Raw genomic sequence first — 25917 nt, forward strand, 5'->3', positions numbered from 1 at the left:
TTGTTTTTCCTTAGAAAGAGCCTTTTTTTGGGAGGGGGGCGGGGGAAGGCAGCTGAGGTAGTAGGAAAAAGTACCAGCAGTTCTGTTCCTGGTTCTTACTTTAGCTGTCAACTCTTGGTAAACCATTTAATCTCTCTGTGCTTGCCTCAGTTTTACCTTGTTTATAAAATAGGAATAATAATGCTATCTACTTCACATGAGTGTAAGGAGGGAAATGCTTTGTAAACCTTAAAGCACCATAAAAATCTGATTATTATTCTTTCACATGGGGATGGACTTCTCTATCCAGACTCTTATCAGTTTTGGGGTTTCAGTAGGAGAGACAGGAACAGAGCAAGATGTGTCTTTCATTTGAGTGTATTACACCTGTCCAGGTGAGACTTTAGGGTGTGAGAGTTTCAGAGACAGACACATTTTAAATGAAATAGTCGCATAAAACAAAAATAGGTAGCAATTATAATAACCCTGTGTACATTTTATTTCTCACATTTTGCTACACGTGTGCTAGATTGTTTTTAGTAACTAACAACAATCTAGCTGTGCATTTTTCCTTTCATGAGTGGAATTTTCCTTAAGAAAATGTGGCAAGAACTCCCCAATTCTGCATTGAAAGTGAACATTGTTGTTTATGTGATCTAGTATCTAATTTCAAACACCAAACTTCATCCAAACTAGATAAAAATTCTCTAAGTATTCCTAAAAGATAAAACACACACACACACACACACACACACACACACACACACACCCAGAAAGTCAAATCTCTTTCCTGCCTTCCTCCCTCCCTTCCTTCCTTCCTTCTTTCTTTTTCCTGCTTTCTCTTTTTTCATATTAGTGTTTGTTATTACAGGTCTAAGATGTCCCAAATTACTTTGCATATTTTAAGCACCCTAGTGATCTGAATCTCTGTCTATTCTAGTAAGCAGACACACCTCTTATTTACCTGCCTCTACTCTGCAAGTGGGCGGGAGTGTGGGTGTGTGGGCGTGATAAGACAGTTACCAAGGTAAAAAGCAAACCGACAATAACAACCTGCCACACTACGGGTTACCGGAGCAAAATAAGAATTCAGCTTCTGCAGTTTTAGTAAATTAGGAACCTAAGCTACTAGGGAGGGTGCTGTATGAGATGGGAGAAAGTTCTCAGAATCTTGGATCCTTTGTAATTTCGGGTCTAGCTTTCCCCAGGGGCGAGGCTGCTGCTCGAGGCGCTCTGGGATTTAATAAATCCTGCTAGGGACTCCGGACACTTAGGCAGCGGGCTCAGGAAAAGGTACATTTCCCTCCCACCCCCCTCCACGCAGAGTCACCGGCAGAATGCGGTCCCGCTCTCCTGAGGGCCGGGGAATCCGGTTTTCGGGGGCGAAGGAGGAGTGTGAGTGTGAGTGTGAGTGTGAGTGTGTGTGTGTGTGTTCAACCCACTCCTCGGATTCTCCCCTCTTCCTACCACCTTAACATTTAAGACCAATGCCTTAGGGATAGGGTGTGGGAGCTGAGATGTGAGCAGTGGGACAATCCCAATTTAAAATCAAAGTCAACATTTAATTGCCTTACTTGTAAAAAGACTTGTGAAAGCCGTCGGACCCTTTGGGCTGACATACCCACCTCCACATTGGCTCACAGGGGCTTAAACAATCTGGTATGTTCTGTGGAAATGATGTATTCTGCAATACGTGTGCATCATGTGTATTAATCTCTTCAATAGCTTAATAAATCGTCCATAAAACACAAATCTAGATCTAGAGATCTAGGTGAGCAAATAGTGGAACTATAGATTATGAGGAATCAGTTGAAGGTCACAGACTTCTTCGGCTAAACCTCTTTGGTGACCAGATCGTCTTGGAACCGAGGAGCCCAAGGGCCCCCTACCTTGGCGGTGGGGGGAGCGGGTATTACCCGGAGCCTTCAAAGTCTTCAAAGCAGGGCTCAGCCGGGGTCCACTTGGGAAGGAGAAAGACATCCCCACCCCGGGATAGTTAATGTCCACCCTCAATCGGAACGTCCTGGTCACCAGAAACCTGCTTCAACCCTCTGAGGACAGAGGGTGGTGTTGGCGACCACCCATCCCACCCGGTAAATGTCAGGTAGTTGATAAAAATTGCTGCAGGGGTCGATCAGCTGTGTCTGTTTCATCTCTGCTTGCAAGTGGGGGGATTTAAAGGTGTGTGTGTGTGTGTGTTTCACCGGCCAGCCTCAGCTCTAGTTTTCTTTAGCTTTTATTTTTTTGTCTATCTTATCTTTCTGCAAACATTCTGTTCACTCCACCCCATCCTGGTGCTTCCGCATGAATTTCGAATGGTCTGTGCCTGTGGCCGTCAAGTTTTCGCCCTAGTAGTCTTTGAATCCGATTCCTAAATTACCTCTAGACAGTCTCCGTTCCGGTGGGTCTATCGAATTCGCCGGGAGCCACTAAAAGTAATAGATATGGATCAGACTTCTGAATTTCTATGAACGAGTTTCTGGTGTCTGGTGTTATCCCTCTATCTTAGCACGCCCAACTTCTTTATATTCCTCAGCTTTTCTGAGTTCGTAACTATTTTTGGATCATTCTGTGACTTTCCGAAGCCCCTTCCCTGTACTGCTCCTAACCGTCTCTCCTATTTAATAACAGTAGTTCCCGAATAGGAGGGGGAGTTGGGAAGGGAGGGGAGGAGGGAACATTTTCCAGTAGCTATAGAAAATGACAAAGCATTTTAAATAAAGGTCGCATCTCTTCCCGTCCCTCCCTGCCCCCTTCTCTTAGTCCGGGACAGCAAACTCCGGTCCCGGCCCCCGTCTCCCCCCCTCCACCCAACCCCCGCCTTCCATCCCTCCCCGCCCTCTCAGCCTAGCGGTAGTGGCAGGAGGGAGAGATGCCAGGGCTCTTCAGTCATACAGCTGGCTTGGGCATCATTGGCTCATGCCTGGGACACGAAGCTGCAAAAGAGAACAAATCTGGCGCAGAGCCCAGACGACTACAGTCCTGTTATGGAGAGGGTGTGCGTGCGTGCGTGTATATGTGTGTGAGAGTGTGTGTGAGTGTGTGTCCCTGAGAGAGAGAGAGAGCTCCTCTCCCTTGCTCCTCCCCTCCCCCCCCCCGCCCCGGGAGCCTTGCATCACCGTTCCCCCCCCCATTCCCCCCTCCCCCTTTCCCTAGCCCCTCCCAGTCCTCCTCCTCTTCTCCAGCCCCGTCTTGCTGGTTCTCTCTGGGAAGCTATTAATAGCATTACGTCAGCCCGAGACTGGCAACCCAGTGTAAATACCAGCACTCCCCACTATATAAAAAGGGGTGATGCAACCTCGCTACTAGTCAGAATCCCAAGCAACGAGGCGGAGAGAGGAGCTTAGCTCGCCCCGGCAGCGGCGGCAGCGGCGGCAGCGGCGGCAGCAGCAGGGCAGACGCCACCTCCGTTTCCAAGTCGGCGGGTTCCGATCCCACCTTCGCTCCTCCAGCTTTGCTTAGCTCCAGGCGAGCCTTCGCTTCTCGGCTCCGGACAGCCCCAGCCCAGCGCCCTCCTCGGACTGTCAGAAAGGAAGGTAGGTGAGCCGCTGGGAAGGGGGGGTGGCTTTTGACCTGTCAGCTCCCCGCCGTTCAGCTCCCCTAATCACAGCCCAGCCCGAACCCTTCATCTCCCAGGGACTGGGGGACTCCCAGCAGCGCCGAAAGAACTTAGTGGGAAGTTTCTTCGCACAATTCTAGAGGTTTTCAACAGTTCAAAAAGTTTCCCGAAGCCAGTTGTGTGTGTGAGTGTGTAAGAGAGAGGGAGAGGGGCTGCGAAAGGAGACTGAGAGACTCCCCCAGACCCAGGAGTCCCCCCAAGCCACCCTCACACTGGGATACTCTCTTCTCTCTTCTCCTGGCTAACTTCCCCCGGCTGGGAGGTGACTGAGGGGGAAGCCTTGGGGGGGTGGGGGGAGGAAGAGGGGATGTAAAGGGGTATCTCAGATTGCCCATAAGCACTCTCCTAGATGCCAGCTTCCCCTGCCCTTCCCACCCCTAGGAGGATCCCAAGCTCCTCTTCTTCCCCTTCCCGGCAACTTCCCCCACTCCTCTCCCGAGCGTCTAGAAACTGGATTTGGATGAATGGGGACCGGGTGGACCGCAGGAGGAGCAATCGCGCCCACTGGGGGGCGCCCTGGGTGCCTGGGAGAGAATGGAGCGCAAAGGCTTCGGGGGCCCTCTCTGGGGATGAGCAGCGAAACTTAGTTTGAAGTTTTAGTACCAGTTTCCTGGCCCTGGGGACGAAAGAGGAGGGAGCCTTTAAAATGACTGTCGTGTCTGCCACCGCAAAACGTCTGGGTTCGGATTTCTTCTGGGTGCTTTTTTCCCCTTCTTCTTGCTCATTCACTTTTTTCTGTCTCCCTTTTTAAAAATTATTTTTATTTTCTCATAAATCTAAGGAATCTTTGTCTCCTAACTAGGGCTAATGAAGGAGTCAGTTCTATTTTTGTGGATTCTACCCTATCTTCATCTCCTTCCCCCCTCCCCAAGCTTCGGGTGTGTCCTTAAGTAATGCATTTTATTTCTCTAAGGTATCAGTATTCCCATATGGAGGGAGGGGTGTGTGTGTGTGTGTGTGTGTGTGTGTGTGTGTGTGTGTGTGTGAATATTATCTACCTTTCCTATTTCGCAAAAGGATAAAATGGGATAATAGCTATGGACATTATTTGGGGTTTTAGAACTGGAAGGGGGTTGGACTAAATGATCTCTGAGGTGGTAAATAATAGTAATAATGATGCCTATAATAACGGTATTGTTATTGTTACTATTACTATTAGATAAACCTGTTAGGCAAGGCAAAGGTGTACGAAGGTTTGGGGGCCCCAAAAGATTATTTGTACCAGCATAAGGTAAACTGAGGCAGTGGTCTCACTGAGTGGCAACCAAGGTAATTATTTCAAGAATCCTCTCCCCTCTGCTCTTCTCCTTTCCTCTCCTCTCCTCCCCTCTTCTTTCTCTCCTTTCCTCTCCTCTCCTCTGTTCTCTGGTCTCCCTCCCCCTCTTTCCACTTTTTCATTCTTTCTCCCTCTTATCCTACTGTTTAATTCCTTTTCCTTCTCTTCTGCCACAGTACCACCTATGGGAATTGATAAATTTCTACATTGGGTTAGAGGGATAGGGAAGCTTCAGACACCCTGACAGGGAGATTTGGATTCAAGAACCTGCTCCCCTCCCCATCTCCAAGTAGTTATGTAGGAGTATTCTTTCACAGGTGCCTTGGTTGGCCTTGATCTCTAAAATGAAGAAGTAAACATTTTGGTCTCTTTCTACCTCCCAGGTAGATAAATCGCTATCACAGCCAATAAAATGAATTGGGCCAAAATATGAATGCACGTAATGCAGCAGCCAAGAGAGCCAACACAGTCCTTATGAGTTCTGGTCAATTGACTTAACTGCCCAATCCTCTAATTAGCTCCCTAAGACTTTAAGTGTTAGATAAGGTGGCAGCCGGAATTGGTAGAAGGAATTTCCACACTGGCAGTTTCCTGTACCCATTAAATTACAGGTGGGGTCTGGGTCCAAAAAGACTCAGATATTTCACAGTGAAAGGATTGAAGAAAAGTTGACCTTTCTGAGCTCAAGCTTTCTCCACTGTTAGATGGAGATAGTAGCATAGAAACTGCTTTCTAAACCATGAAGCATTATGTAAATTGGGATACTATGAAGAATAATAATACCTAACATTTATATTGTGTTTACTATGTGCCAGACTCACAATTATTGTCCCATTTCATCCTCACAATAACCCAGGGGTATACGTGGCATTATCCTCATTTTACAGATGAGGAAACTGAGGCAAACAGTTTAAGTGACTTGAGCAGGGTCCCACAGCAAGTAAGTGTCTGAGGTCATATTTGACCTCTGCTCTTTCTCACTGAAGACCTAAAGACCTATCGACTATGCCACCTAGCTGCCCCTGTGCTAGCATGGAACACTGGGAGCACCTGAATCTATTGTTGGTAGCCATTCCCCCCATAGGCTTTTCTCTTCTTTTATCTTCATCCACTTGGTCACTCCCTTTTATTTCCCTCTTCCTTTCCCCCTTCTGTGTCTCTGTCTTAAATCTGTCAGTGATTCCCTTGGACATTGCTTGACACCTTTGGTGGTCCTAAGGGCTACTGAGGTGACTCAGTTAAATTAATTATAATTAGAGAATTATAATTCTTGGTAGTGGAAGAACATTTGGCTCCATCTCCTCTTAGACAAGGATAGTAATTATCTAGGATACCTTTCTCCTACCTTTTTAAAAAGTTGGCTATATAACAGGGCCACTTGGTCTCAGTGTTGCCCAACCATCAGTAGAAGGAAGGACACAATGACTACAACACAGAAAGTTTTCAGGGGAGAAAGAGCTTCTTGTATGTGAAACTCGTTCATAACTCTGGTTGGGAATTGCTGCTGCCAGCAAATAGTAGGGGTAGAATTTATTGGGTGTGTTGGGGGAAGCCTAAAGGTTAATGAGTACAGAAAAGGCTGCAAGCCAAGATGAATGCTTTGTGGTTAAAATTAACTTTTAATTAATTGGGCTTAATTGCATCAGCAAATAGACTGATTAATCTCTGATTAATCCCAACAGAGCTGAAAGATTAATCCCTGAAATATGAAACTAAAAATGGGGCCATCCAATCTGTATAATAATGCTTCTTTGTATAGCTTTTCAGGACACCTACTTGGTGGTAAAGTGGTTAGAGTGCTGGGCCTGGACTCAGGAAGACCTGAGTTCAAATCCAGCCTCAGACACTTACTAGCTTGGTGACCCTTGGGAAGGCACTTAATTCTGTCACAAGGAGTCAGATACAACTGAAAGTGACTATACAACAATAAAGTGCAGCACTTTGTATTTTTCAAACTGGTTTCTACATGCATTATCACTTATTAGAAATATGACTTTGGGCAAGTTATTTTATCTTTCTGAGACTCATTTCCTCATCTGTAAAATGAGTAGGATGGTACCCACTTTCCGTGTTTACCTACAATGAGTTAAAAATTAATCAGATCATAATGAATTATCAGTTTGAAGGGGCAGGGCCTAAAGGTAGGATTTCATTGATACAGGGGGCTCTGAATATGAAAATGCCTTCTAAAATGCCTTCAAATTCCCTTCACTAATACAAATTATCTGTAATTCAGTCTTAGAGAATTGCTTGGGGACTTGTTAAAGGCTAGCCCTCTATCCATCATACTTCACCAACTCTTTTTTTTTTCTTCACCAACTCTTAGGTCATATCTTAATGGTCTCATTTTCTGAATTAAAGAACTGAAGCACAGAGAGGTTGAGACCTACCTACCTTTGGTATCTCAGGTGCTTAGTGATGAAGCTAGCTAGGATCAGTATTTTCTGAATCCCAGCCTGGTATTATCTGCCTTGTCTTCAAATTAGGGGGGGTGGGAGGAGCCAGAATGAGTGGTCAATAAAATACCTACAGAATCTGGCCTCAGAACTTCACATTTATTGGCTATGGGACCCTGGACAAGTCACTTAACCTCAATTGCCTCACAAAAAAAAAAAAATTAAACACCTACATTGGAGTCTAATCTCATATGGCATAATATTTCGTGAGGGTGTTTATAGGAGAGATATGAAAATTGAAAGTGAAAATTCAGTGTAACTGTAACCACTAAGAAGTAAAATATGGGAGCCAGGTTCCCAGAAAAGTTTATCTGTTAAGGGAATAAAACCACGGAGAGTTTCACTTTCTTTAAAACGAAGAAACCATGAAAGGCATGCCATTAATGATTTAGTAGAAAGAACCCTTCAGATATTTCAGGTCCTAGCAAAGCGAAGATGACTTGGCAAAAGAAATTTGGACAATTATCAACTCAGTTAACAATATGGGTGATCTGAGGGCCCCCCCCCAAAAAAATTTACTATAGTAGGATATTTTGAGGGGTTGGTTTTCTTGGGCTGAATTATATGAATAATTAAACAGACTTCTGTTTTGATTATTTGGTTGTATGCTTAAATCTGAGAACAATTATACTTTATGAGAGAAAGTAAAACTTTCTAGAAACTATCAAAGGAATTAAAATTTTTGATTTTGGTCACTCATGTTTACATAGTATAGTACCTTAAAGTTCACAGATCCCTTTACATTATCTCAAATGATCCTTACTTCATCTTGTAAGATAGGAGCTGTTATTCCTGTTTTATAGATGAGGAAACTGAGGCTCATAGCATTTAACTGACTTGCTTAAGGTTACACGGCTTACAAAAATATCCAAGGTTGAATAAGAACCTAGGTCTTCCTGATTCCAAGTCCCAAAATATAGTCCAATGTACTTACTGATTAATTTTTTTTTTTTGGAAAGGATTTTCACACTTTTTTCTAACTCCCAAATCATTTAGGGCAGTGCTTTTAATTGGAACATTCCAGAACACTGACCCTCTTCACCTTTTTCCATTAGGAACACTGACTTTTTATACTGAGAAAGAAAAAGGAAACTTTTCCTCGGGTCTGGAGACAGGCAGACCACCAGCCATGAGCACTTATTAATAAACTTGGTTGGGTGGGAAAATGGACCGCCTCTAAAATCTGGTAGAATTAATTATACAGAGCTACCCTGCTAGAAGGCAGCCATTCCTAGGAACAAAGGGTGAGCTGAGGGTGTCTCTGGATTCCATCACTGAACTATTTGGTTTTTAATAACACTGGGGATGGGAGGTGAAAGGAGAATGCAGGGGAGAATGTTCAGATTGTGACTCTGGAAGGCAGGATTCTTGAGGAAGTTTTATAACCTGTCAGAAAGGAGTATCCTTCTAGCTTTCTAAGATTAGAGGATTAGAGGATAGAGGTACATCACTCCTGATTCATGAGCCAGGCCTTTGAGAGCAGAATTGCTTACATTTTTTAGGTCTATCAGAAGGCCAAACAGATCTCCTACGATTAAGCATTCATAGTTCTGGGAGTCTCGAATCAATTGCTTCATCTCTATTCAACAGGCATTTGTTAAACATCCATGCCAGGCCAGGCTAGACACACAAAAACAAAAAATTAGAAATAGCTCCTTTCCTCTGAGGGTTTATATTCTACTGGGGAGGGGGAAGGGGAGAAGCAACATGTACGTATAAGGTCTACAAAGGGAATTTGAGGAGAGTGTCCTTAACTTTTTAAGATCTGAGAGTGAGTGTGTGGGAAGGGGGAAAACTACCATACCTTCCCAGTGCCATTTCTGTCCTTAACTATTTCCCAGGATTGTTATAAGGAAAGAAAGGGCTTTGTAAGTGACAGGACATAATTATATGATTCTATTATCTGTCAGGTGCCATATAAATGAACTTCTCGTAGTAGTAATAATAGCAGTGCATACAAGAGGACTTTGTGGCTTAAAAGACACAAAAATATATGCTTGTAAAATGTATAGCTCACCACACCTGCTCATGGACACACACACAAACAGATGGGCAGCTCTGCAAAGAGTTTCTGGTTGACTTTCGGCATAGTAGAAAGAGACCTAGTTGTAGTCAGAGAGCCTGGGCTCAAATTCTAGTGCTGCCACTAATTGACTGTATGATTTAGCCTCTCTTGGCCTCAGTCCCCTCATCTGCAAAATAAGTGTCTGAGACCGGTGATCTCTAAGGTCCCTCCCAACTCTAGATCTATGATCTTTTGTTTTTGTTTTTGTTTTTTTGCAGGGCAATGGGGGTTAAGTGATTTGCCCAGGGTCACACAGCTAGTAAGTGTCAAGTGTCTGAGGCTGGATTTGAACTCAGGTACTCCTGAATCCAGGGCCAGTGCTTTATCCACTGCGCCACCTAACCGCCCCCTGATCTATGATCTTTTGAACGTTCAGCCCACAGAGCCTTTTCTTAATCCCTTCAATAAAGAGCAAAAACGGAGAGAGAGAGAGAAAAATAATAATATAGGTGAATTTATGAAGCAAGGATGAACAGAGGGAATTTAAACTCATATAAATAGATGTCCCAGAGAAAAGGATTCTCTGCTCAGGTCTTACCCTGGATGGCCAGGTGGCTTGGTGCTTAACTTCTTAAACTGTGGAGTTGATTAACTGAATATAGGGGTCTTGAAAAATTTGGCAACACTAAAAGGTTATGTATACCTATTTTATATACCTGCATACTTGGGGTCATATAAAAATTTCTCAGACAAAAAGAGGTCTTGAGTAGAAAAAGTTTTTAAGAAGCCCTGACTTAGTGGATAGAGTGCCAGACCCAGAGTCAGGAAGACTCATCTTCCTAAAGTAAAATCTGGCCTCAGATACTTACTAGCTGTGTGACCCTGGACAAGTCACAAGTTTGCCTCAGTTTCCTCATCTGTAAAATGAGCTGGAGAGAAGGAAATAGGAAGCCACTTTAGTATCTTTGCAAGAAAACCCTAAATGAGGTCACAAAGACTCAGACAGAGCTGAACAACAACAATTTTAATTCATTTTCCTTTGCTAATCACCTCCATTGACATCCTTTTCCTCCTTGCCCCTCTACCCCTTTATCAACTGTCCAGACTGAAGGGGGTTGGTGCTTCCTGGCCCAAGTGTTACCTTGCAATTATCCCCACAGAATGTCACAGGCAGCAGCAAGCAGGGAGGAAGTCACGCCTGGGCAGGCTTGTGTGAATGCAGGCTTCATCCTTTGAAGGGCACTGGTGCATCACTTGGAGCATATGCCAGGGAGCTAAATTTGTAGCTGGAAATTCCAAGATGAAATAATGGCCCCCTCTCCCTACATTTTCCCTTTAGTAGCTGTATCTTCTGTTCCCCGATCATTGAGTCTTAGAGCTGAAAGGGACCTGAGAGATCATCATTTAGTTCAGCCCCATCATTTTGCTGTTTAAGAAACTGAGGCCTTGCTAAGTAAGTGGCAGAGGAGAGCCTGGAGTCCCATCCCTGGTCCTATACTTGCTCCCCTAACCCTGTTTCTTTCTACATCTCTCTGTGTACTTTACCACTCATTTTTCATTCTTGTGCATTAGTTCTTAGGATCATAAATTTTTCAGCTGCAAAGTGTCTTAGAAGTAAGTTACTTTGTGCTGGCAAATGTTTTAATCATAGGTTTTTCAGAGAAAATAATTGTGGGACACGCTTTTAAGTTTAATCTTTATTATTAACATTTCCCCATCACTTTCATAAGTCTAAATGATCAGCAAAACAACATATGTAGAACTGATTTGTAGTGTTTTCTGATTTCTGAGGTATAAATGTTCACACTGAAAATTTAACTATCAGCTTTCCTTTTTTTTTTCCCAGCTGGCTCTAGCACACCTCTGAATCTAGGTTAAGCCTCTCTTTTTTTACTTTCTTCTCATTTGAAGAAACTGAGGCCTGGAAATAATGGGGAGAGGGGGGCAGGGGCAGCAGGGGAATAAGTGTCAGGGGTGTGTCTCTTTATAATCTGTCTTCATGTGAAGGTTAGGCAAACCTGTGCAAGTCTTAGCAGAAGTGTAAAACTTGCTTATAACAGGAGTTCCTCTCCAACCCCATGGAAGCAGAAACACACCTCTTCCTTTCCCTTTATTTTATCAACTTTCCAATAGTTAACTCTTAAAAGAGCTTTAGCAGATAAGTAGTAAGTAGATAAGAGATAAGTAACTGAAGTAACTTAGATCACTAAGCAGCTATTCTCTGTTAAAAATTTTAATGTGGAGAAACTGCACCCCCCCCAACTCTTTCCCTTTTATTTTTACCCACTCACAGGTTTCCCCTGATTTCAGACACACTTCTAGCTTTTTTGTTTGTTTGTTTGTGTGGAGCAATAAGGGTTAAATGATTTGCCCAGGGTCACACAGCTAGTAAGTGTCAAGTGTCTGAGGTTGGATTTGAACTCAGGTCCTCATGAATCCAGAGCTGGTGCTTTATCCACTGTGCCACCTAGCTTCCCCTAGCTTTCTTTTTAAAGGAAGCCAGAAAGCAGTTGTGTGGTTGGCCACTATGATATAGAAAAACATACACTATCTCTTTAAGAACTGCTGGGGGGAAGGGTGCATATGTGAGGGCCCTTGTGAGTATAGCATAGCCTCAGATGTCCCCACTCCTCCCTTCAGTTTTTAACCCTTTTCATCAGTAGATGAAGTTGGTATATTTCTTAGCTGCGTGACTCAGGGCACGTCACTTGACCTCTTTCTGCCTCAGTTTCCTGATCTGTAAAATGAGGGTATCAATAATAGCGCTTATGTCCCAGGGTTGATATGAGGACAAAATGAAATAATATTTGTGCCTTGCAAACCTTAAAGCACTATACAAATGCTGATTATTATTACTTTTATTATCTTATTGTATCTCTATATACTCTATATATTATATTACTATCTTACTATATTGTGCTGTGCTGAGAACATTAAGAGGCATTAAGGTCATCATCAATAACTAACCTACATAGAAGTTCTTAGTTGGAATCAATCGCAGAGGCTGATTTTTTTCTGGTCTCAGTTTCTTGACCTCTAAGGATCCTTCTGGCTCCAAACCCTCTGAATAAAACTCTCCCGTGTAGTACTGGGTATACTTTGGGAGGTGGAGAGGAAGGTCTTGGGCTCATTCCTGAGGGCAGTCCTTTTGGTCTTGGTCTTTTTCAGCAAAATGATGCTTCAACATCCAAGCCAGGTCCCTGCCTCAGAAGTCAGCGCGACAGCCATTGTCCCCTGCCTGTCACCTGCTGGTTCTCTGGCGTTTGAAGATTTCACAACCCTCACCCCGCTCGTCAAGGAAGAGCTGAGGTTTGCCATCCAAAACAAGCATCTCTGTCACAGGATGTCCGCCACATTGGAGTCCGTCACAGTGAGCGACAGACCCATTGAGATGTCCATCATGAAAGCAGAGGTGCGTCTGGCCAGGGCTTCTTCTCTAAGCCAACATACTTGGAGGGGGCTCTAGCTGAGGAATGAAGCAGAACAGGTCCAAAAGAAGCATGCATGACCTCCAGAAAGGTTTAGAAAAAGTTATAAGATGATAGAGCCACAGGAGGTTATTGTAGGAGAGATATAGAGTCCATCCCTAATCTTTGAGAATATCATACAAGAAAATTACCTTATCTTCTCATGGTTTCTACTGTCAGGAATGGAGCCCCGTCTTGCAGAGATCCAGCACTGACCCAGGGCAGTTTTCTAATTAAATATTTGCAGATAATCCAGGTCTCAGTAGATTAATATTCAATTTGTAATATTATACTCATTTGGTCTCTGTAGCTGCAAAAATTTAGCTACCATTGTTTATTTCACAAGATAAGAGAATACCATTGGGAAGGATGCCTTATTTCTGGGAATAGTCTCTCTAAGGACCTTTCTCTAGGATAAAGAGCCTTTTTTGTGGAATTTTGAGATTGGTGTAGAGTGTGGGTATCCCTTTGGGTCATATTTTGATGTGAAAGGTCTTCGTTTTTGTTGTCTGACACTTCTGGGCATTTTATTCTTATTATGGGAAAGTCAATTTGATCCAACTCTATAGGATGGTCAGTCAATCAACAAACATTTAGTTAAAAGTGTCTATTTATGGGCCAGGCTTTAGGAATACAAAGATGAAAATGAAATAGTTCCTGCCCTCAGGGAGCAGACATTCTAGTGGGAGAAATAAGATATACAAATAGAAGTATATAACAAGTAGGTACAAGATATATCCAAGGTAATGGGGATGGGGTGGAGGCATCTAGGAAGGGGACCCTAAAGAAAAGGCTCAGAAGGTGCTATTAGAGCTGACCTTGACAGGAAATCAGAGGTAAAGGTAGAGTGTATTCCAGGCACAGGGGACGGCGAGGGCAAGGGCCCAGAGATGGAGTGTCCAGTGTGAGGAACAGCAAGAGGGCCTATTTGGCCAGGCTGTAGAGCCTGAAGGCTGGAAGGGTAGACTGGAGCCAGATAGGAGTCAGAAGGTAACTGAAATACTTAGAGCTGCCCAAGAATTCTTGGTTTGAAACTGTACAATTTCCACATCTTTCTTGTAGCCCTCAGGGAGCAGTATTCTGTAGAAGTGGTGACAAGATGGGGGCCTGCAGATGATCCTGCTGTTATCTTTGATTCAGCCTGATTAACCTTTGTTGCAAAGCATAGGCTTAGGGTCCAGACCTGGACCCGGGACCTCGGCTGTCACTGCTTCTCTAAAAGATAGCATGGTCCAGTGGAAAGAACATGGGTCTTCAGATATTTCAGGTTGGCCTACAAACTCTACTAGTTGGTAGAATCCTGGGCAAGCCTTAGCTTCTGAGCAGTGAACGCTGGCACTTGCTTGTTTTATGTAAACGTTAAAATATGACACAGAAGCCTGGTGCTCACCTGTCATTCTTGCTAGCAGAGAGGCTGAAGCTGGCAGACCTCTCAAGCTTGGGATTTGCTGTGATCTAAGCCAATCAAGTATTTGCACTAAGTTCATCATTTAATTAATAACAACAATATTTATATGGCGCCTTAAGATTTGCTAAAACACTTTACAGATATCTCATTTGATCTTTACAACAATCCTGGGTAGTAGATGCTATTATCCCCATCTTGCAGATAAGGAAAGTGAAGCTAAGTGACTTTGTTCAGTTGTTTCTGACTCTCCACGATCCCATTTGGGGTTTTCTTGGCAGAGATACTGGAGTGGTCTGCCATGTCCTCCAGCTCTTTCTACAGATGAGCAGACTGAAGCAAAGAGAGTTAAATGACTTGCCCAGGGTCCCACAGCTAGTAAATGTCTGTGACTGGATTTGAACTCAGGTCTTTCTAAATCTAGGTCCAGTGCTCTATCCACTGCACCACTGAGTCCCTAAAAGGGAGCCACCAGGTTGCCTAAGGAGGGGTGAATTGATCGGTAGTTGCATTGGGTGCCCGAGTAGCCTTTGTACTTCAAGCCTGGGTGAGATGAGGAGGCTGAACTGGAAGGAAGGAAGGAAGGAAGAAGAGGAAGGGAAGGAATGAAAGGGAGGAAAGAGAAGGAAAGGAAGAAGGAAGGAAAGAATTATTTCCTGTCAAGCCTTTCAGGTGATGCTAGGATCTGAATATGTTTTATTTTGTCTTTTAAATCTATAATGTAATAGCAGAAAGGGGCCTATAGGATCTTGAGATCATTCGGTTCAGGGTCCTGCCTAGAGACACTTCCATTTCATTTCCTTGTATTTCATTCATACTATACCCAGTGCTTATCAAAGAATCTTGTCACATGCAAGAGGCAGTATGATAGAAGAGAAAGAACACTGACTCTTGAGTCATTAAACCTGGGTTCAAATCCCATTTCTGATACTCTTGGGTGACACTTAAGCTCCCTGGGTAAGTTCTACTAGATGTCCCTGATGTCACTTCCTGCTCATGACTGTGTGATGATAAACTTGGGCCTTAAAACCTGGGACATAATGGTGATCAATAAGAAGTTTGCCTACGTACTGAAACCTTTCCGTGCACTCTTTTTTTTTTTTTTTGCAGGGCAATGAGGGTTAAGTGACTTGCCCAGGGTCACACAGCTAGTAAGTGTCAAGTGTCTGAGGCTGGATTTGAACTCAGGTACTCCTGAATCCAGGGCCAGTGCTTTATCTACTGTGCCATCTAGCTTCCCCCATCCCGTGCACTCTTTATGTATTATCTGCCTCCTGCTATGGGTGCTGTATGGATGACTATCTTGGCCCCTGGCTCTCTTCATCTCCCTCCTAGAATCCCAGTGGTAACAGAGTCATTAGGCAGAGATTAAGGGCAGGGTTTGATTGCAGGCTGTGGTCTTTAGGATGATTGTAATTCCTGGTCCAAAGGTAACATGTCAGTGTCTGTGAGGTTAATAAAAACATTTAGCATGAAGCTGGCAGGCTGCCTCAGGAGTTCCAGACACTCATGCTCCTCTAACAGACTTTGGGACCCTCCACAAGAAGGGGAGCAAGAAGCAATAGCCCCCCCCCCATTGTAAGTGTAAGAGCTGAGTCCGAATAGGCCATGGTTGACCCCTGGGCTCCTCAGAGCTAAGCTTAAACAAGGTAGGCAGTCACCTTAGGGTACAATACAGGGGGACTCTAGGATTTAGAACCAGAATACATAGAAATCGTATTTAGTGACCAACCCACTCATTTTACAAGGGAGGAAACCAAGGGCTAACAGGTTAAGTGGCTTGCTTAAGGTCACACTGGTAATAAATATCACTGTCAGGCTCTGAACCAAGATCCTCTGAGTGCTTCTATTGTCTGGCACATAGTAGGTACTTAAGAAATGCTCATTGAATTGAATTGATTCCAAATCCAATGTTCTTTCCACTACATCAAAGCTAAAGAAAAGGCATTTCTTAACATATTTTATAAGTGCACAATAGAAGCAGTTTGTTATAGTGGATAATGGGCAGGAAGACTGACATATTCTAGCTGTGCAACCCTAGGGAAGCCTTTTAATGTCTGAGGGTCCCCTGGGGACTCTGGAACAGATCGAGTGGGAAATCTGCTCCGGTGGAGGTAGTTTCCACACAACAGGAGTTTCCTACATTATTGAAAACCACAAGACTGGAACAAAAAGTAAAACAAACACACATATTTCTATTTCTCAAATTCTTTCTTCCGTGGCACAGGGATACTGGTTTTGTGATAAATCAAGTTGAATTTGTTAACAATGAAAGCTCCTCAGGAAATTAACATGGAGGTTATGGAACCTTCAAACCTTGCCTTGGACGAACAAACGCCTCATCCCTTGTCCCAGCTCAAGGTCACCCTCTGACCCTGGGAAGTGTATCCAGTTATCCCAAACAGGCTCTTCTTCCCACCCTATCCAAAATGCTTATGATGATGACCAGCAACCAATGATGGGAAGAATGGTTAGCTTATGTATCTCATGCTTTAAGGGCGGCAAAGTGCTTTTATTTATATTTTTTCATTTTATTCTCACAATAACACTGTGAAGTAGGTACTCTTGTTACCCCCATTTTACAGATGGGGACACTGAAGCCAAGGGAGACTAAGTGATTTGCCCAAGGCTACGTAGTTAGTGTTTGAGGCAAGATTCCAACTGAGGTCTTCCTAACATCAAGGCTAACACTTTGTGTCTGCCCTCAACACCCCCAGCTGCCAGGACTAAGTATACCCCAAACATTAAGTTAAAGACTAGGTTTGGGTTTGTTGTTGTTGTTTTTTAATAGCAGTGATTTTTCAGAGTGATGTTTATTGTCTTGTATTAAAGGATGTGTCTTTTTATTAGTTTGCCCCTGAAGAGGACGAAAGGAAAAAGAGACGAAGGGAAAGAAATAAAATTGCAGCAGCGAAGTGTCGGAACAAGAAGAAGGAGAAGACCGAATGTTTGCAGAAGGTGAGTAGTTGGCTTTCAGCCTTTGGTTGGTTTCTCTTCTCCCTTTTTCCAGTGCCCACTGGAAGCTTCTCCAGAGAACAGAAGGAGATTATCTACCATAAAAAATCAGCTGGCCCTTTTGCCCTAAGGAGGCAGGTTCAATAAGCTTCTCATAGGAACAATAGAAATGTTGACTCCAGGGTTAGGAAAAGAGAATGCTGTCAACTCAATGAATATGCATCTGGAAACCCAAAAGGCAGGTGTGAGAAGTGAAAAGGGCGTTCTCCCCTCATGCTGATCCTTATCAGGACTGGCCAGTCTCTACAAGTCTGGCAGCTTCTAGCCTACTGGGCACGTCAGCACAGATAGAGAAGTTTCATTCAGGTCATTTCCCTAAAAAAGAAAGCTGCCAGCTTTAATTTGGCATGGGGGGGGGGGGTTAATCCTTTGATTAATTTCCTTCAACAAATCATTTCACTAAGCTGTACAAATTCATGTATTCTCTGGCTGTTCTTTTAGATGTTTTGCTCCCAGTTTCTTCTTTTGTACCCCAAATATAATCTGAGCCCCTTTTCTCAACAAAGAAGGGTGGGATGGCCTCCCCAGAGCAAGGCCAGACACAAAGTCTTTTGGTGTCGGGCTACTAGACAGAGTTCTTCCAAGAGAGAGGCTTTTAACTTCTTTCTTACCATGAACATTTCTGGCCATCTAGCTAAGAATAGGAAGCCCTTTCAGGATAATGTTTTTAAATTATAAAACAAAATGCGTAGGATTACAATGGGAACCAATTACATTGAAATACAATTATCAAAGTTGGTGTGGTTTTTTTAAAGACCAAGTTCACAGGGGGTGGCTAAAGTACCGGCCCTGGATTCAGGCGGACCTGAGTTCTAGCTGTGTGACCTTGGGCAAGTCACTTAACTCCCCATTGCCCCGCAAAAAAACAAACAAACAACAACAAAAAAAAAACCAAGTTCACAGACCTCAGGTTAAGAATCTGTTAGTTTAAGGTCTCCCTCCCAAACCTCCTTCCCCACTCCAAATATGAGTCTTCACTTTGCCTTAGTTTAAGCACGGTTCTAAAAATCTTACTTCCTGGGTGTAAAGAGGGATGCGGAGTTTACTACCTCCTAGTTTACCATATATAGGTATAACTCTGAAATACTGGCTCCATTTCAGAAAGATTAGACTCCTATCCATTGTGGAGGCTCACATAGAAGGTTCTGAGGAGACCCTCAAAGTTCTAAGGAACATGGTATCTGTACCTAGTAAACATGTCTCAGGTTCAGGAGGATTCTCTCTGATGAATGAGGAAGCAGATAAAGTTCCTTCCAAAGGCCATCTTGCTTGACTCGAAGTTGGCCAGGAGGAGTTGAGCACTGCTGCACTTGGGGTCCGTAGTCTGGGTTGTCACTTCTACTGTTGAACTTGACCTTTTGCCACTTGCCCTCAATAGAATACCTTGTTACTTGTGCCCTTCCGTCAGGAATCAGAAAAGTTAGAAAGCGTGAATGCCGAGCTGAAAGCCCAGATTGAGGAACTCAAGAATGAGAAACAGCATTTGATATACATGCTCAACCTCCACCGGCCTACGTGTATCGTCCGAGCTCAGAACGGGAGGACACCGGAAGATGAGAGGAACCTCTTTATCCAACAGATAAAAGAAGGAACATTGCAGAGTTAAGCAGACATGATGTGGAGGCAACTCCTTTACTCCACTTCTATACCAAGAAACCCGAAGCTATCGGAGATCTGACTTACTATGCACTTCTAGGATCCTAGTAGCCAAGAGCTGTCCAGGAGGCCTTGCTAAGCACAACGCATCGTTAGCTTAGCTGTGACTTTCTCAAATCCAGAGAGTTGGCTTTTGGTCCAAGGGAAGAAAGTCTTGGGCCCTGACTCTGGGTCTTTGGGACTTGACATCTTTACTGTTCCTAGAAGCTGCAGACAAGCCCTGCAGATGGGTTAGTGTCCTGCTAGTGTCCAGTACCTGTATTTGTCTTGTTTGGATGATACGAACATTCTGGCTTTCAGTGATAGATGTCAGCAGTACATCTGGGGGAGGGGGGAGGGACTGAACCTGCCCTCCATTGACCGCTGGTAGGTGAAGCAGACTAACAGTGGGCTTTATCAGTGTTTTGCAGTGGACAGGGGTGTGCTTTCTAGCCAAATGTGCTGATATGTTACAGGAATTACTGTACTCAGAGGCCTTCGTTTTCAACCCTAAGCATTGTACTTACTCCCCCTTCCCCCCTCCCCCCATAACACTTGCTCGGATTTTCCTATGACTCATCTCAGATCTGGATTCTGAGGGGTTTGGGCTTTTGTCCCTAACTTCAACTTCTTGTAAAACTGCTCAGTAACTGAGTTTGCATTTTAGCGCGAGGGGCAGGGCCCTGTGATCGCTGCTTTGCCCCAAAGGAGAAAGCCCTTTTCTTGCTGAGTAGACAAGATACCACGAGCAAAGCTGATGGGTGTTATTTAAAAGAAGTCTAGTGTGAACCCAGCCATGATGGTTAGAAAAACATTTGGAAAAAGCAATGTAACCTGCAAAGGATCAGACTTCTCGGCTGTCAACTCAGCTTTCAAATGACTTCAAGGGCCAGAACAAAGAATATCTTTTTTTCTTCTCTCATTGCTGACTGCAGTCATTGTTCAAAGCCTGATGAAATTTAGGATTTAGTAACAATGGTGTTAATGATAGACTTTTTTTTTTTTGGTGATCAATTTTTTTTAAAAAAATTTGAACCCAGGATGTTTGCAACTATGAGTAGATCTCTTGGTCAAAAGTATCCCAGTTACTGTCTAACTGTTAAAATTCTGATGTTTCTGTGAAATCCTCAGATTGTTAAAGCTTGTTCAATATTATCATTACAATTTTCTGTAAAAGGAAATATTACCTTATTTATCCTTATTAACCAGTCAATCAAATAAACCATGAGACTGAAAACGAAGGGCAGACACAAGTGTTGTATTAGTTTCTGTCATTTGGGGAATCGTTCAGACTTGGTCGTTCCTTCTCTTTTTGGTATATATATTCTCTAAACTTCATCTTGACTTGGAGTGGACATGCTACCAGAAATGATTGACCTCAGATTCTGTAATTCCATTAGTGGTGAAGATGCAATATCTGTCTGAAGATCAAACCAAGAGATAGCTCAACTATTAGCATCTCCCAAGCACCAGTGCCCAAAGAGGGAACTTTTATTCAACCACAACAGAGACTTTTAAAGTTTTGGCTTCTAGAAAAGAACATCATCTTTATATATACATACACACACATATATGTTATGTAGATAAATGTATTTCAATATGCCCAGAGAAAGGGGAAAGGGCATTGAATTAGGAAGGTTGTCATCATGGTTCAAAGGAAAATTCACTAGACTTTTAGGAAGCAGGCTGTCCAGTTTGTTGTCCTGGTTTTGTTATTAACAGGCCAGGTAATCTTAAACAAGTCAGTTTAAGACTCAGTTTCCTGGGGGCAGCAAGGTGGTATAGTGAATAAAGCACCGGCCCTGGATTTAGGAGGACCTGAGTTCAAATCCACTTTCAGACACTTGACACTTACTAGCTGTGTAACCCTGGGCAAGTCACTTAACCCTCATTGCCCTGAAGGAAAAAAGAAAAAAGACTCAGTTTCCTTATAATAACAAGGTGCAGTGGAGAGAGCACTGGCTCTGAAGTTGGAAGGACCTGAGTTCAAATCTCACCTCGGACACTTAATAGCTGTGTGACCCTGCCAAGTCACTTAATCCCAATTGCCTTAAACATCCAGGGCCATCTCCAGCCATCCTGATGTATATCTTGCCACTGGACCCAAATGACTCCAGAGGAGAGAATAAGGTTGGTGACCTTGCACAGCCCTCTTTCACTTAAATCCAGTTCACTACAAGTCATGACATTATATTACTCCAATGTCATGGTCCTCTTCAAGAATGAAGGATAAACAGCAACTCTTACAATAATAATAGCTAACTGTTATGTAGTACTCACTATGTGCTAGGGGATTTACAGTTATTATCTCATTTGGTTCTTACAACAACCCTGCAAGGTAGGTAACTCACCCAGCATCACACAGCTAGTGAGTATCTGAGGCCAAATTTGAACTCAGGTCTTCCTGACTCAAGGTCGGGTGCTCTATCTGCTGTACCACCTAGCTTCCCCGGTGGCAAAATGAGGGAATTGAGCTATTTGATTTCTAAGGTCCCTTCCAGCTCAGTTCTTCCCATGCCTCAATGAAGCCTAGTCAATGAAAACAAAAGCATGCTCATTGCCTTTTTACTGATGAACCAGTAATTCCATGGTAATGGAACCTAGTTGTTCTACTTGGTCCCCATTTGTATCTAACACTTAGCCAGGGATTAAAATCAATCACTAAGTGGTTGGCACTGAGAGAAAGACTTTTGTACAAGGTTAAGTGAATTCTCATGTCTTGGCTGGGGTCCCTTTATATGGTGTCAGAGGACCTGGGCTGGACAACTGGCAGGTTGTCTGACCCAACATATGTAAGTCACTTAACCTCTGGGTCTCAGTTTCTTCATGTCATCTGAGAAGGTTGGACTAACCCTGCCCTCTTCATCAATAAGTCCTACGTTTCTATTCATGTTCATCAAATCCCTGATTCTTTGGGCCAGGATTTCTTGTTAGTGTATCATTTGTGATGTGGCTGCCATATTGTTGCTGCTTCTCATTATTCAGCAGTGCTCTCATAACCTGGCCACTGCCTAGAGGATCAAGATACCTCTCTTTTGTCTCAAGCAAATCTGGTTTATTTTTTCCTCTTGAGTTGGTTGTAAGCCCCATCAGAAAAAGCTAGCTACATCAGTGGCTGGATAGGACTCAGAAGTCGGAGGACTAGAGTCAAATCTGTAAACTGCCCAGAACAACAATGGATTGTGAGGAGAGAAGGTAGAAAGGCCTCAGATAAGGAGCCAATGAGATGGGGAGAAATAAAGGCCATTTATTGTGTCTTGTTATGGAGACGTAACAAATGCATGAAAAAGTGTTTTGTTTTTTTATTCTCATTGGTTACATTTTGACATTTTAATTTTTAAAAATGAGTATACGGTTGTGAGTGATTTCTTTCATTCTGGTTTCACACACTGTGGGGAGTAATTCAGAATCATAATTAGAAATTTGGGCACCTAAGGCAATTTAGTTTGAGGGCAAGGAAATGAGATGAGCCCAGAAGATCAGGAGCCTGAGGCTGTTGCTGAAAAGGTAGGATCCAGAGAGAACAATTTGTAGTCTTCCTCTTTTAATTAATTATTTTTGCTTACTAGGTTCAAAGGTCAGTTGTTTTTAATACTACAGGAGTTCAAGGGATATGGTGACTTCTAAATTTTGGTGCCCTTGAACGAAGCCCTTATTGCTCAGCTCTAGTTATGGCTCTACTCAGTACAAACTTTCCTTCTGTGATATCTCAAAGAATTATCTCCCACCCAGTCTGGCACAGACCAGGGCTATAATCACCCTGGGACATGTGGGACAATGTGGATTTTAGTGGGAAGTCTCCCATGCCCTCTATTTCATACTCGATCACATTTTTATGTGTACCATAACTAACCCTGGTATAATCTTCCATAATGCCCCTGTTTTTCTCTAATAATAACTTACATTTATCAGATTCACAAAATACTTTCCTCCCAGAAATTGTGAGACAGAACAATTATATATATAATCCATAGATATATATTTAATCCATGTTCTATAAATGAAGAAACTCCTTTACAATTGGCTGAAAGGTTAAGCATCATACCACCAACACACAGCTAGCAAATGATAGGATTCTCACCTGGCTCTCTGCTGACTCTGGACATGGGCTATCTCTCTATTAAGATCTAATATTTCCTTTTCTCATGGAATCAATTATGGTATGGTAAAGCCATAAGTAGCCATTTTTGTACCTGGGCGGCACAAATTGCTGGGGCAAGCAGCACACAGCATGCCCGAAATCATCTTTTGAAACGAGGATACCAACACTCATAGACAAAGACCCTAAGTTATGGAGAAGCCACTGCTGGGGAGGAGGGTGACACATAGAGAAGGAGAAGGGATCTACTAGGGTACAGTCATAGGGGAGAAGAAGCAAGCAAACCATCTGGTGCCTTCCTTTTTTTTTTTTTTTTTGGTGAGGCAATTGGGGTTAAGTGACTTGCCCACGGTCACACAGGTAGTAAATGTCAAGTGTCCGAGGTCAAATTTGAACTCAGGTCCTTCTGACTCCAGGGCCAGTGCTCTATCCATTGCACCACCTAGCTGCCCCTCGTGCCTTCCTCTTTTAACTAAATCTTCCTAAGTGCTGAGCTCTATTGTTTCTAAACTGGCAAATGCCTGACAATGCTTTCAGTGCCTTCTAAATTCAAAGCCCTAGAGCAATACCCAGTCAGCCTGCCCTAGTTATTACTCTTTTTATTTATTTTTCCCCCTAGTTATTACTCTTAACAGTGGTGGTCTCACAAGGCTTCATAAACTTTTTTCACTCATGACCCTTTTTCACCAGAGAAATTTTTACACAACCCTGGGTATATAGGTATGTATATAAAATGGGTATATATGACTTTTACTATTGCCAAATTTTTCACAACCCCCACATTTGGGGTTGAGAGCCACAGTTTAAGAAGCTAGGGTCTAGGAGAAAAGGAGAGAACCAAATTGTGCTGGCATGAGGCATAAAAAAAGGTGTAGTAGAACAAACACTGGATCAGAATAAAAAGGCTTGCATTCAAATATTTGTTCTGCAGCTGCTGCTAACCTACTGACCTCTATTCCCAACATTTGTATAGTGCTTTAATAAAGCAATTTAAATGTTTTCTCATTTGATTGCTACAACAACCCTCCCAGGTAGATGCTATTATTACTCTCATTTTACTGATGAGGAAACTGAGGCAGCCAGGATTAACTGATTTGCCCAGGGTCACATAGTTACTAAGAGTTTAAGGCAGGACTGAAACTCAAGTTTTCCTGACTCTAAGTTCAGTGCTCTATCCACTCCTGAAACTCAATGCCTAGGTGACCTCGGATTGGTCATTTAATTTCCCCATCTATAAAATGAAGGAATTAGAAAGACTTTTGGGGGGAAAGAACACCAGGTTTGGATTCAGAACACCTGGGTTCAATACCCAGATCTTCTTAACCACTTAACCTCTGTTTGCCTCAGTTTCCTCAACTGAAAAATGGAGATAATAATACTGCCTAGGGTTTTTATGAAGGTCAAATGAGATAATATTTGTAAAGCATTTAGCACGGCACCTGGAATATCATCTGCACTATTGTTGTTATATGATACAAGGTTATTAGTATTATTGTTATCATTATAATTGTTACCTGTTTAACATTTCCTCTCCTTGGGCCTTAGTTTTATCTTCTGTGAAATGAAGGGATTGGATTGGATTGTCTCTAAGGTCTCTGCCAGTTCTAAATTCTAGGGATAATGCCAGTGGTTATATTGAACCAGGGCTTTCTTTCTCTCTCCCATAGAATTCAAGCTTAGATGCTAAATAAACTTGGGAATTTCTTATTCAAAAGCCAGGATCAGAATTCCTCTCAATTTTTTCATTCAACTATTACAAAGAGGGTGGATGGCAAGTTATTTTCCATCTTTAAATTAGTTTCTCATTACAGATTTAGAGGAATAAGGCCTTGGAGACTAAAACCAAAATTGGTTCCAGGAGATTTCTGTTCTCTCACCCTGCCTCCCTCTCCCTGAAGGTAGGATAGAAATGATACAACCATATTCTCTGTGGTTGTATAGTGCTATGCTGTTTCTCCAAGGAGCCTGAGATACCTTTCAGCTGTGCCCATTTCTAGGGTCTGCCTGAAGCAAACCTTCAGAAACGGCCACATTGGTCTCTAGTGTTTCCCACACTTCCCCTTTCAGTGATGATCTATTCTCTAATGACAGTTTCCATTCCAACCACAGGTGCCTAGTATCCTGATGCTATTCCTATCCTCTCTTTAACAAAACCAGCTCTAGAAAGAGGAGCTTGGGAATGTATTTATGCTAGCTAAGATATAAGTGATTGACAAGTGCTAAATGTATTACTCTTCTCAGTGACTGGTATTTTAACATAGGACATTCTTTCAATCTGAAAGAATCAAACTCTAATGATGGAATTTGAAACATCACCTGATGGGTTGGTGGAGAGAGGGATGTATTTGCCAAGGAGAAGGACCTCAAAATGCCTTAACCTCAACAATAAGTAATGAACTATTCTATCTGTTAATAACTATCTCCTCACCCCAACTTCCCTCAAAACACTTCCATTCAACAACAGAAAGTACACAGGGCTAGGAGTCTTGAGATCTGGGTTTGAGGCTCAAATCTTCCACTTGAATAGTCGTATGATCTTAGGAAAGTTATATATACTTTCTGGGCCTCAGTTTCCTCATATAAAAAAAATGAGGGGCAGCTAGATGGCGCAGTGGAAAGAGCACCGGCCCTGAAGTCAGGAGTACCTGAGTTCAAATCCGGCCTCAGACAGTTAACACTTACTAGCTGTGTGACCCTGGGGCAAGTCACTTAACCCCAATTACCTCACTTAAAAAAAAAAAAAGAAAAAAAGAAAAAAAATGAGGGAGTTAGGTTACAAGGTCTGTTTTAGCTTTTAGAATCCTTGGTTCCATTGCATATCATGTCAGACTTTTTCAGTGTGTTGTTTAGTGTTGAGGCCCACCCCCTTCTTCCTCTTTTACAAAACCATCTTAAGAGATGGCTATCTGGGAGAAGAGAGGGGAAGGATACAGGGAAATGAAAAAGGGAAGGAAACAAGCA

The 25917-nt window shown here is 43.0% G+C and overlaps 1 protein-coding gene across 1 annotated transcript in view; it reads left to right on the forward strand.

Moving 5' to 3' along the window:
* Nucleotides 1-20100, forward strand: part of ATF3 (activating transcription factor 3) — a 66836-nt gene extending 46736 nt beyond the window's left edge. Inside the window, exons 2-5 of the mRNA XM_044004829.1 lie at nt 3266-3515; nt 12504-12747; nt 17058-17165; nt 18631-20100. Of these exons, the coding sequence (XP_043860764.1) occupies nt 12508-12747; nt 17058-17165; nt 18631-18828 (546 nt within the window). The 5' untranslated portion in view covers nt 3266-3515; nt 12504-12507 and the 3' untranslated portion in view covers nt 18829-20100. The remainder of the gene's footprint in view (nt 1-3265; nt 3516-12503; nt 12748-17057; nt 17166-18630) is intronic.
* Nucleotides 20101-25917: the final 5817 nt, after the last annotated feature.

This window comes from Dromiciops gliroides, chromosome 4, assembly GCF_019393635.1.
Source record: "Dromiciops gliroides isolate mDroGli1 chromosome 4, mDroGli1.pri, whole genome shotgun sequence".
NCBI classification, from domain to species: domain Eukaryota; kingdom Metazoa; phylum Chordata; class Mammalia; order Microbiotheria; family Microbiotheriidae; genus Dromiciops; species Dromiciops gliroides.